The following is a 12837-nucleotide window of genomic DNA, read 5'->3' on the forward strand; positions in this document are numbered from 1 at the left end:
TGATCTGCATCTTCTTTCCTCAGCCCACTCCAGAGGCCAGCGTTGGGCTTCTCAAGGCCCGCCCTGGGTGGGATTTTGAGCAAGGGTCCTGCAAGGGGTGGGGAAGGAGGAAAAAGCTGAGTACGGGAGGTGGACAAGGTAGAACACGGAGAGCATGGGCGCTTCCCTGAGACTGGGCTGACATCGGGATGGGTTGGCAGGGACAAGTGTCCTGCAGGCCCACAGGCCTCGGCAGCAGAGGGCTGCTGTCAGAGGCATTCTGAACGCTTCTAGAACAGTGTGCAAGAAACAAGGGTAGATTATAGGGCCAAACCCCAGCATGAAGTAGCAGAGAAAGGGCCTTACAGATCCCGAGTACCTGGAGCAAGGGTCAAGCCAATACCCCTGGCTTCTGGCCCCACAGAGGCCCAGGAGTCCTGGGGGATCCTACAGGGATGGGAGCCAGCCCAAGAGGTGACTGAGGTTCAACTTCCGGTCATCGATAAAATTCATACCTACCGCATCTACTGCCGTCACCCCAGGGAACTTCCCCTTTGGACGTTATACAATTGCTTTTTATTGCCTTACATTAATTCATGCTAAATTTTTCCTTTGACACATCAAAGCAGCCTTTTGATTCATTGTCATTTTATAAGCTCTCCCTCCAAGATTTACAAAACCTGAGATTTGGGGTGTGGAACCCGGCCAGGCACAAGGCAGAGGGCAGGCACACGGGCTACTAAAGGCTCCTTCCCTGATGCCAGTGACATCGACACGCTCAGCGGTCAGCTCTCTCCTTCAGCTTGTTCAGTCTCCCAGAAATGCATCTAATTAGACTGTCATCTATTCCACGTTCCTGTGCTGTGTGCATAAGGTTATGGTGTCAAATACCTAGCGAGACCCAAACGCACACCATCTACTCCATGTTCTCAATCTCTCAGTACAGTGACCCTTCCAAGGAAAAGGAAATTGAAAATAGGAAAGAAACAAGGGTAATCTAGCCTGCTTCGTGGCAAATCCACACTGGTTGTGAGTGGTCCCTACTGTCTTTTCTAAGGGCTCATCGTATCTCGTCAAATCCTACCCAAATGCATCACCAAAGATCATGGACCCCACCCCCACTGAATGTCCCCACGTCCCTGGGCTGGTCTCCTGAGATGTATGAATCAGAGTTCATAATCAGACAGTCAGACAAGAAACAGGAAGAAGGCAAAGAGAAACACTAGAAACGGATAAACGTGTTTTAATGAACAAGTCTAAAGAAAAGCTTTATTGAATCGGGGGATATAATACAAATGACGGTGACCTGCATATAAAACCTGGCACCACATTTGGCCTTTTAGAAATATTTATATATAAAAATCTGCATTAAAATCTGCAGCAGAACACAGTGCAGAGGCTGACACCCCCGACAGGAGTGCTTCCAAAGGTGGGTCGGTCTGGGGACGCAGGAAGCTCTCGGCCCTACAGCCTCCGGGGTGAGCCTGCTCTGAGGAGGGGTCCGAGGGGCTCGTGTTGGAAGGCAGGAGCCCTGCGAGCACCACAATGCCACGAGCCTGGCAGCAAACAAAACTGGTGCTGGGAAGGAGACAAGAGCCGTCGCCCTTGTTCCCGGGCTCTGACCACTGTGTGACAACCTGGATCCCTGCAGACAAACCACCTGTGACTTCCGAGGAACTTCTGCAATTTCCAAGTACGATTTTTCCGAGGAAGCTGATCAATTCTAACGCAAGGAGCCAAATCATAGAATGAGCCTGATTTTAAGCCTTAAGAACTAGTCATGTTCTGCAGGCTGAGCCCCTAAAATACCTATCGGAATGGCTATCGTCACAACAGGACAATATAACAATGGTGGCCTCAATCTATTTCAGCCTTGGACCAAATGGCACTGAGAAATTCTAGCCCAGAAATTAGACTTCACAGGCAATGAAATGAAAAGCAGCTTCGATCAGCATTGGACACCCGCCCCTCCCCCCCCCCCCCCCCCCCCGTTCTGGGTGCCAACTATCTTTGCACAAGGCAACTGAAAAGCCTTTGGGAGAAGCCGGGTCAATACTGCACATCCGTCTTCAAGGAGGAAGACATAGTTCCTTCCCTGGCAGAGCTTGTCACTTGGCTGAACAGGGTCAGGCCGGTTTGTCTAGAAGCTTCTTCCTTCACGGAAAAGCTGATGTCCCTGGTCTGTTCATCTTGTGGCTCTGTGGAAAGTGACAACTGTCCCTGACTACATAGCTGAGCTGTTGCCCAAATAGTCAGGCTCTGCGATGGGGGTGGGGGGGACACCCAAATGGGAACCCGACAGAAATAAAGGGTAGGCGTCGGAGAACATTAGGAAAGGTGATGGGGGCGGGGACGCCCAAAGGACAGCAGAGCCTCTGCAATGTCAGGGCTCCTAATAGTTACCGGAAGGGCTGGGAGACCTTCCTGGCATTCTAGTGGATTCTACAAAGGGGAAACAGCTGCCCTACCAATTTCTATTGCAAAGCAGAGTGATTTTCTCACCTGCCTCCAGGGTGGGGTTTTATTTTTCCTTCCCAGTCCCTGGCTTGGTTGTCTCGCTGCGGGGTGAGCTGATCCTTCCTCGACTGTGGCAGTCGGTGACAGGAGAGATGAAGGCCAAAGCCTCTGAATCACAACCGAGGCTAATCGCTGGGAGGCACGCTGGCCTGTTGACGAGGGACTTTCTGTCCCGGGCAGTGGGTTTCAGCACCCAAAGGCTCAGAGTGAGAGACAGGTGCTCCCGGTGTGACGCCAACCATTAGCGTCCCCTGCGAGACAAGATGACAGGAGGCCACCTCACCCACGATGATGGCCATTGCAGGACTGCACCAGGCGGCTCCTTCACCAAGTCTGAGGGCCTTTCAGTCCACTTTAACGTGACCTAACAACACCCTCTAGTGGAAATTATAAATAAAACGCGGGCCATGCAGCCAATTCACCTTCTTCTGATACCAGAGTGGTTTCAAGATGCCCCATAAAACAGAATAAAACGAAAACAAAACATTATCTTTAAGAATGTAAAAATGAAAAAAGGAAAAAAAAGGAAGGTGGTCGTTCACAAGGCATCCCTAGGTCCCTCGGGACCAAATCATCTTCTCTCCTCAGCCACGCTGCCCTCGACAGTCTCAGGTACGGGCGCGGTGGCTGAGGGAGCTCCCTGTCCCCTTAGAGTTTGGGCAGACTGCCCGCTGGTGCCAGAACGATGCCAAAGACGTAAAAGAGCCCCAGCAGGAGGTTCAGTTTGGCGGTCCTCTGGGGCAGTTTGTGGAAAGTCTGGCTTCGGAACTGTCTCTCCAGAGAAAAGGCCATGGGGATGGTGAGCAGGGGCAGGGCCAGGCTGATGCTGCAGTGTGTGGCCAGGATGCTGAAAATCAGGTAGGGCAGGAAGAGCAGCGTGGTGTAGAGCACGTAGGAGAAGGTGGGGCCGATGAGGATGGCGAGTGTGACGATGCCCGCCTCCCCGTCGGACTCCATGTCCCTGGTGTTGTTGGAATGCAGGATGGCCTCCGTGCTCAGGGCGAGGGGGATGGCGTAGACCAGTGGGAAGACCGCCAGGGACCCCACCTGGACGGCGTAGGCGAACATCACGGCCAGTGGGCCGAAGGTGATGAGGATGATGAGGTCTCCCAGAGCCACGTACTTGAATCCAATGCCTACAGCCGGAAAACCCAGAGAGGTGGTGTGAGTGAGGGCGAGGGCTGGCAACTGAGGGGCTGTTCCCCAGTCAAAGGCAAGCCATTTCTGGCCGGAAATGTGAGCTCTTACGGGGGGAGCGGGTGCTCACTGAGGTCTCTTCCCCTCCAGCGCAAAACCTGATTTCTTCTGCTATGGCACGGAGGTACAGAGAACACTAATCTTTCAGCACCCAGGGAGGTGTCAGAGTCATACCCAACGTTTCCTTCCTACTGTCCCCCACTCAAGTCCTGCAACAAGAGCACTGGGTTCCCCCTACACGCACAGTTAGTGGGCGAGCCCATGAAGGACCTAGACGGTCTTACGATCCACTTCTTCTGTTTCTTTCACCCTTCACCAGCTTCTGTCGGTAACACCATCAGCTCAGCCCTCACAAATATCCAGCTCGGTCTTTCAGTTTTCTGCCTCCTTCCTCTGCAACCTCTGCAGGCATCTTCTGGTTTTGAAGACCCCCCCAGTGAATCTCAGTGAAATTTCAGGGTTCTCAAACTCCATATAAAGACACTTTCACCCTCAGGATGAGTAAAACAGCTAAAACAATGAAGTTACAAGGCAGCTTCCCCTCTCTGGTTCCCATTACGATAAAACTCTAAGTCTTCCCCAACTGCTCCTCCTGTGCTGCTCATCTACTTCAAATCCTGCCCAATCCACTTTTTTCAAACCCGCCTGGTTCTCTCCATGCCCCGCGGCACACTGCATCCCACCTCACTCCCTCCCCAAACACAAGTCCTGGTTATTTTAGGCCTGGAATACTGCAAGGATCTCCTAATTGGTCCCTGGGCTTCCAGGCTGCCATTCGTACTCACATGACGATGTCCCCCGCCCATTGCTAACCTAATTGCCACACAGCAGCCAAAGTGATCCTTTCAAATACTAATCTGACCGAGCCCCTCCTCGAACACACACCTGAAAACCCTGATCCACAAGCTGTCAGGTAAAAGCCCGCTCTTTCACCTGGCTGCCCTCTGGCCCTGCCCTGCCTCTCTGCAGCCTCACCTTGAGTGCTCCTCCCCTCTCCCCTCTCCCCTCATGGCCTTCACACCCACCCTCCCTCCTTTGCCTGGCTAACTCCTACGGTACTCACCCTTCAAGACTGTAAACACCATTCCTCAAGGCAGTCTTCCTTCACCCCTATACCACATTCAGTCCTCTTGCTATATGTTCCCATGGCACCCTGCTTCCACTCCCATAAACTTCATCATACTTCTCATTACTTTATCACTGTCTTTCCCAACAAAGCCTAAGTTCCATGAGGGCAGGGCGTTGTGTCTGGCTGTTCACAGCTCGCTCCCCAACCCTTGGCACAAAGGCTGAACTGAACACAGAGCTACAGTAACAAGCACCCAGAATTTGGGACGGAGGTGAGGAAAAGTGCCCCCTCAGAGTAAAGCAGCGCGGAACGGGTGAGAAGTCATCCACAGGTATACTGCACAGAAGCTTGGGAACCCTCCAGACCAGGCATGGCTTCAGGATCAGGAAATCAGGAAAACTATTGGTAATCAACTGCATTGTAACCAGCCAGAATTGACAAGGGACAATAGTCTGTAGGGGATCTAAAGCCATGGCGGCCAAAGCACAAGGTTCCGCTCAAGTTTACCGTCACACTAGTCATTGCAGGTCCTTGAATTTTGTTTCTCCCCGCCCCCCAGCTTTACTGAGATATAATTAACAGATAACAGTTGAAGGTGTACAGCGTGATCGAATCAACACTTCTGTACTTACTGCAGAACGATTACCACCATGGCGTTGGTAAGCCCTCCATCTAGTTGGGGTTCTTGGGTGCCAGACACCATCTTTGGTTCTTTAGAACGAAGCATCCTCAGGAAAGTGTATCACAGGCATGGCCCCTGATACCCACCAACAAGCAGCCAGCTGTTCTGTACTCCCCAAGCAGTGTTTTCATAAATAAGGTGGCTATCTGAGGACATATCCTCCAGGGGCAAGTTCTCTCAAGCAGAACATCGGCTCCAATTCTAAATTAGTACACGGATGTCTCTTGCAATATCTCACATGTTTAGGGGACTACAATAGTTCCCCCTTATCCTCATCCAAGACCCAGGTGGATGCCTGAAACCACAGATAGGACTGAATCGTATATATAGTACGTTTTTTCCTGTACATACTGTACATACGTTTTCACTTAAACGCAGCACTTTACAGCTTCTCTGTGGCATATCCTATTGCCAACATCACCACTCTTCTGCTTTAGGGCCATTATTACGTGAAATAAGGGTTACCTGAAAACAACACTGCGATACCTCCACAATCACTCTGATAACCGAGATAGCTACTAAGTAACTAACAGGCGGGGAGTGTATATGCTGGACAAGGGAATGGTTTACATCCCGGGTGGGACAGAATAGATAACACGAGATTTCATCATGCTACTCAGAACAGCATGTAATTTAAAACTCATGAACTGTTTATTTCTGGAATTTTCTATTTAATATTTTTGGACCATGGTGGGCTGCGGGAGACTGAAACTATAGAAAGCGAATCCGCAGATAAGGGGGGGACTACTGTACTCCTGCCCAAGGAATGCCGAGCAAGAATACTCCCAGCACAGATCTAGCAAGTTTCTCCCCCAGCTGTCTGCTTTTCTTCTGCTTACATTCTTAGCTCTCCAAGCAGACTTAAGGGCTCTAGCTATGAAGAAATACAACAGCTCCAAAGGCATGACCTCTGGTTAGACTATCCAAAATCCTTAGATCACCCAGCAAAAAATGATGTGAGCAATGCTGAACAGAAATCTGTGCAAAGATAAGCCGCCATCTTCAACAGGCCCCCCACAAAAACCAACCACATACCCCTCTCGGGATGAGAAAGGTCTGGCAACCTCCCAGAGGTTATCGGACACAAGAAAATGCTAGAGCCCTTGAGAGAAAGCTCAGTGTCCTGAGTGTTGGACACATGCTCCACCTGATTCAGAGATGTGGCCCGCCTGGGAGTTTACTTTTAAGAACTCCCAGCCATCCCAATACCATTTTCCAAATGAATCAGCACAGCGAAATACTGGGCCAGTTCTCCACACAGCAGCCCGATGAATCTTCTAGAAGACTAATCAAAATGTTGGCAAGAATGTGGAACTGGTAGTCTCAGACGTTGCTGGTGCGAATATCAGAATAGTACAACCCTTTCAGAAACCACTTTGGCAGCTTCTCAGAACGTTAAACATCATCCACCCTATGACTCAGCAATTCCATTGAGGCATTTACTCAAGAAAAAGGAAGATAAATACCCACAAAAAAGACTTAAACATGAATGTTCAGGCAGAAGAGCCCAAACGTGGAAACAAACCAAATGTCATGAACCAGGAAAACGGATAAACTAATCGTGGTATGTCCATCCAATGGATACTACTCAGCAATGAGGGAACTGCCGGTTGGATGATGAATCGCGTCACAGGATGAAGAATCGCAAAACCACCACGCTGAGCAAAAGAAGCCAGGCCCAAGAATCCATACGCAATGATTGTTTACATGACGGTCCAGACCAGGCAAGACAAACCCAGGTGGAAGAAATCAGAACAGTGGTTGCCTCTGAATAGGGGTGGGAAGAGAGGGGGATTGAAAGGGGAGGAAGCACAAGGAAGCTTTCGGGGATGATGGAAATGTTCTGTATCATGATAGCAGTGTGGGTTATACAGCCATATGCATTTGTCAAAATTCATCAAACTATAACACTTAAGATCTGTGCATTTCACAGGATGCCATTATATATCAATCAAAGTCAATGTTTCAAAAAAACCCATAAAATTAGATTAAGTCATTACTCTGCTCATTACATTTCAATGTGTCCCCATTTGTTCCTTCAGTGAATATTAAGTACTAATTACGTGCCAGGCACTGTTCTGGGCACCATGGGTCCAGCAGAGAACAGAGACTAAAATCCCTACCCCCCAGAGAGCATATGGTTTGAGGGGGAAGATAAGGAACAAACAGTATGTTAGCAGGTAAGTATATGCTGTGAAAATAAAGCAGAAAAGAGCGATAGGGAAGGTATTGTGGGGGAGTACAGGGTGTGTGTGTGTATTTACAGCTGCTGCAAAAGCTTGTTTTGTAATTTGAAATAGAGTCGAAAGCAAAGTCTCACTAAATAGCTGACATTTGAGCAAATGAATAGAAGAGGTTAGAAAGGGAGTCAAACAGATAAAAGGAGGAGAGTGTTTCAAATCCAGGAAACAGAATCTACAAAGGGCCAGGAGGGCAGTGTGGCTGGAGCACTGTGAGCAGGAGAAAAGAAGGGCTGGTCAGAGTTGGGGGAGGGGAAAAGATGGGCACATAATGACCCTGGGAATCATTGCAAAGACCTTGGCCTTTACTCTGAACAAGATGGGAGCCATTGGAGAAGCTTGAGCAGAGGATGGAAGTGGTTGCCTTATGTTTAAATAGGATTACTCTGCCTGCTGATTTGGGAGCACCCTGAAAGGGACAAGAGTGGGTACAGAGATCAGTAAAGAACCTGCCACAATAATTGAGGGAGATGAGAGTGGCAGTGGTGAGAGGTGGTGAGAAGTGGTCAGATCCCAAACGCATTTTGAAAGTGAAGTCCACAGGACTTGCTGGTGGACTGGAAGTGAGAGGTGAGAAAGAAGAGTCAGGATGATGCCCCTGATTTTTATCCTGAATAACTAGGAAGAAGCGGCCGGTGAGTAAGATGGGGAAAGCTATGGGGAGAGCAGGTTTCTTTGGGGAGATCAGAAATTTGGTTTCAGACATATTAAGCTTGAGATGCCTGGAGACCTCTAAGAGAAGTTACTAAGTAAGAAGCTGAATATGAGTCTGGACTTTGGTGGAGAAATCTGGGCCAGATGGATACATTTGAGGGTCACCGGCTCAATAGATATTATAGCATCTAAAGTCATGAGGCTGGCTAAAATCACTAAGGGAGGAAATGGAGACAGAGGAAAGAGGTCCAAGGACTCAGCCTGCAGGTTGGGAGTGAGGAGGAATCAGCAGAGGAAACTGAAGCCCTGGAAGACCAGCAGGATCTGGCCTCTGCCTACCTCTCCAACTGTTTCTCCGTTCTCCCTCTTGAGCACATTGGCCTTTCGATAGATTCTAGAAGATGCCGAGCTCTCCCCCACTCCAGTGCATTGGCATTCGCTGTTCCTTCAGCCCTGAAAGATTTGGCCCTTGAATCGGACCCCAATTCTGCCCCATGGCTGGCTCCTTCTTCAAGTCTCAGTTTAAGTGTCACCCTCACAGAAAGTCTTTCCTCCGCCACCACCACATACATTCTATTACAGCACCCTGTTGATTTCCTTTATTGAACTCTTTACAATTGGCTGCCAGGACACCAGTCTCTTGGTTTTCTTCTTTCTCCTCTGTTTGCTCCTTCACAGTTTCCTTTAGCTATTCCTTCTCTTCTCCCTACCCCTTAATGTTGGACTACCCCAGGGCTCACCTCTCACCTCTCTATCAACACTCCCTCCTCCAGCGATCTCACCCCATTGTACAACTGATCTATATGCCAATGAGCCCCCAACATCTGTATCTGCAGCTCAGATTTCTCCCCTGAACTCAGACTCTTACATCCAACTATTCATTTGACATCTCCCCTTGGAGATACAACACATTAAGATGTCCAAAGTCAATTTTCTCTCCAAAAACCTATCTTCAACCTTCTCTATCTCACTTGACATCAGCTCCATTATTCCAGTTGCTCAGGCCAAAACCTCTGAGTTACGTTTAATTCTTCTGTTTCTCTCCCGCTTCACATCCCATCTATCAGCAAACCCTGCCTACCTTCGAAATGTATTTGGAATCTGACTACTTCTTCCCTTTCCACTGTAACCACCCTGATCCAAGCCACTAAACATCTCTTGCCTGGATTAGTCAACAGTCTCCTCTTCCATCTCCCTGCTCCTACCCTGGACTGCTCTCCTTTATCCATTGTCAAGACCTCAGCCAGAGTGATTCTTCTCAAACATTAAGACCTCCATCACCTTTGTGCCTCCGTGACCTCCCTAAATGGACTTCTCTTACTTTACCTCCTTCCTCTCCCCCTCATTCACACTCTGGACTCTGCTGTTCCTCAAACTTTTCACAGACACTCCTGCCTCATGGCCTTTCACAACTGCCGATCCAAGATTTGGAACTCTCTTCCTCCAGGCAACTGCTTAGTCCCCTCTCCACCTCTCACCTCCTTCAATGTTTGCTCACATGTTAACTTTTTGATGAGCCCTTCCCTGATCAAATGACTTAAAATAGTCAGCGGTGTCCTTCTTCCTTGCTGTGTCCTTCCTTGCTTTACTTACTATTTCCCCCCAAAGCACGAATCGTCTTTTCATATAACATAATAAGGGGACCAACTGGCTTACCAGGAACTTTCCTGGTTTCAGCACCCAAAGTCCCACGTCCTGGGAACCCTTTCAGTCCTGAGCAAACCAGGACTGAGGTGGCCAACCTAACTATAATTTACTGTTTTTACTTTCTGTCTCTCCTCAGGATACAGAACTACCACAAAGCAGGGATCTGTGGCTGCTGTGTTCACATAGAGCAGTGCTGGCACATAACAGGCGCTCAATAAATAGGGCTTAGTCACCTGGCCAGCACTGCCTCGCTCAGCCTGCTGCAAGGAGTCACCTAGCAAACTAGCTGAAAGAATTAGCTGTACAATTCTGAGCTCATCAAAGTTAATTCCACTAAAACTCGAAACGGTGGCATGATAATATATGACCCACAAAAAGGAACTAGATACACAAAAAAATTCCATATATATGTATATATACACAGAGGGTGCCAAAAAAATGTATACACGTTTCAAGAAAGAAAAACTGTATCACAATTGTAATAATATATACCGATAACAAAGATGAATACAAGTCACGTTTGACTTCTGCAATGACAAGAGGTGCTCAAAGTGGTTGCCATCAGCATCCAGACACTTCTGACGACGGAGAACTACTGTGTGCGCAACGCTGACCGAATTGTCCACTTGTATACCCTTTTTTGGCGCCCCAGGTATATATGTAGAGATATAGCTATATAATATACATATATATATAAAAAAAATTTCATTTCTAACAGCCAAAAGCCAAGCCAGGATCTTCTCAACCCACTACAATTTTCAAAATAATCCACATGACCCACACAACCTAGATTGCACGTAAGTGGCCTAACTGAGAAAAGAATCTTTGACCCATCATCCCTAACCCTGTAACTCCTACACAAAGCAGCCGTTTCTAGCACATGCAACTAAGACCTCCAGCACAGGAAACCTGCCAATTCTTACCTCCTGTGTAGAGAAAGGAGCCAGAAAGGCCTCCAAAGTAGATGAGAGCCAAGTGCTCCAGTTTCAGAGGGGACAGGTAGTAGAGGCAGGCGGCACAGACACAGCCCAAAGTGTACAGGAAGACTCCAAACCGCACCACATCCTGGGGCTCCAAGATTCGGTCCACCAGGGTCCTGTCATCACTCTTTTTGTGGTCAATACCCTTGGAAAAGTCATAGTAAGTGTTGACCAAGTTGCCAGCCCCGTGCACAGCCAGGACTGCCACGGCACAACCCACCAACAGCCTGGGATCCAGGACGCCCTGGGATCTGTAGGCCAGGGCACTGCCCAGGGCCACCGGGGTGAGTGAGGCACTGAAGCTCCAGGGCCGCAGGGCCAGCACGTAGGAGGCGCACTTCTGCCTCCAGGAACGCGCGAGGGGCCTGTCCCGCTCCGGACAGTCGTTCCCTAGCGGGTCCCTGTCCCCGGCCTTGGCCGCCTCTCCCGTCCGGATGCTAATCTTCTCCCCTGGAACTTGCGGGGCCGCCATGGAGGCTGCACGTGGCTGAGCTCAAATGTTAATAGTGGGCCACGCACAGAACAGCGATTGCCGTGGGACCAGCAGGGGCGGGGTGGGACCGCCGGACCTGACCTTCTTCGGTTCCGCCCCGGGGCAGGGCTGGGGAGGCGGCGGGGCCCCGGGGCAGCAGCGAGCGGGCCTGGCAACCCACGAGGCCGGGTGGCACCGCTCGGGCTTCCTGTCACCTGGGCGAAGCCTGTCTCGGGACCCCAGCCCGGCGCTAGAGCCCACAGCCGAGAAGCAGACACTTCCGCGGGACTACGGGGACCGCCATCTTGTGCGCCCGCCTCTGGGGGCCGGCCCGGAAACAGGGGCCGGCCGCGCGGGCTGGGCCGGCCGGGCGGGGCGGAGCCAGGGCTGGGGAGCCGGGGAAACGCGCAGTCCAGCCCTTCTTTCGCAGAGGATGAGCGCGCGCCCGGCAGCTGCTCCCAGTCTCGTTTCGCATCACAAGATCCACCAAGAATGCATGCGGCTTTCCGATTTACCAAGAGCTTTCATTCCTCGAAAGAGGACGCATTCAGTTTTTTCCATGCATTTCAATAAATGCAACAAGCATTTATTGAGCACTCCTGTATGCAGCAGTGAACATAATGGACAAAATCAGGGAGCACACTGAGGGAGATGAGGAAGGTATAATTATCCCCCCCCCCTTCTAAATGGGAAACGTGAAGCTCTGAAATGGGAAATGATGTCTAAGAAATTATTAACTCCAATAATAATCACGACAGCAAAAATTCCCGCTTTCTGTTGTACAATTATCAATGTCACATATAGTGCAATAACCTTCCTGCCTTTTGGCCCACATTTTAATTTATTATGCGTACAAATAACTGCCCACCCCACCCTATCAGGTGGCCAGCTCTGTGTCTTCATTGCCCATCTTCTGCGAGCTTCTGGAGCTCCTTCTGACTGGAGAGCCAATTGTTAAATTTGGGGGAATTCTGTGAGCACATCCATTCTTAAAAATTAAACTACACAAACTTACAATTAGATAAATTATATTAAAAGCAAAGGTAACAAATACTCAAAACATTACTTCCTAATAACTTCACTATTGTTTTACCATTTATACTCTTTTAGGTTGTTTACATTTGTTGTATTTGCACTGTGGAACTACTATACAACAAGGTGCTACTGCTCGTCTCTTCCTAGCTTTTCATTCAGGGACATCAGTTGACAGCTTGAAATCTGCCCTAGTGGGAGTATTTATACCACACAAATCAGCAAATGCTTGATAATTGTTTTGTTGATCACCTACACTTAAGAAAGTGAAGGGAAAAAGTTAATAATGCCGATTAAGCTCACAAGTGTGTCAACTCTGTAGCTGTTACGTTATGAACAGCAGCAAAAATTTTATGAAATATTCTTCC

General features: G+C 49.2%; 1 protein-coding gene across 2 annotated transcripts; it reads right to left on the minus strand.

Moving 5' to 3' along the window:
* Nucleotides 1-1206: 1206 nt before the first annotated feature.
* Nucleotides 1207-11765, minus strand: UBIAD1 (UbiA prenyltransferase domain containing 1). 2 transcript variants are annotated; one of them, XR_013993810.1, is made up of 3 exons: nucleotides 10909-11765; nucleotides 2482-3632; nucleotides 1225-1702 (listed from the first exon to the last, which is right to left on the minus strand). XR_013993810.1 is itself a non-coding variant. In XM_081056458.1 (2 exons), the coding sequence occupies exons 1-2, from the start codon at nucleotides 11435-11437 to the stop codon at nucleotides 3145-3147; spliced, it is 1017 nt and encodes a 338-aa protein (XP_080912584.1). In that variant the 5' UTR covers nucleotides 11438-11765; the 3' UTR covers nucleotides 1207-3144. The 2 variants fall into 2 exon arrangements, 1 of the variants encoding a protein (XP_080912584.1); XM_081056458.1 differs by having other exon boundaries at nucleotides 1207-3632.
* Between the last annotated feature and the right edge of the window lie 1072 nt (nucleotides 11766-12837).

Source organism: Rhinolophus hipposideros (assembly GCF_964194185.1).
Source record: "Rhinolophus hipposideros genome assembly, chromosome: 8".
Taxonomy (NCBI): Eukaryota; Metazoa; Chordata; class Mammalia; order Chiroptera; family Rhinolophidae; genus Rhinolophus; species Rhinolophus hipposideros.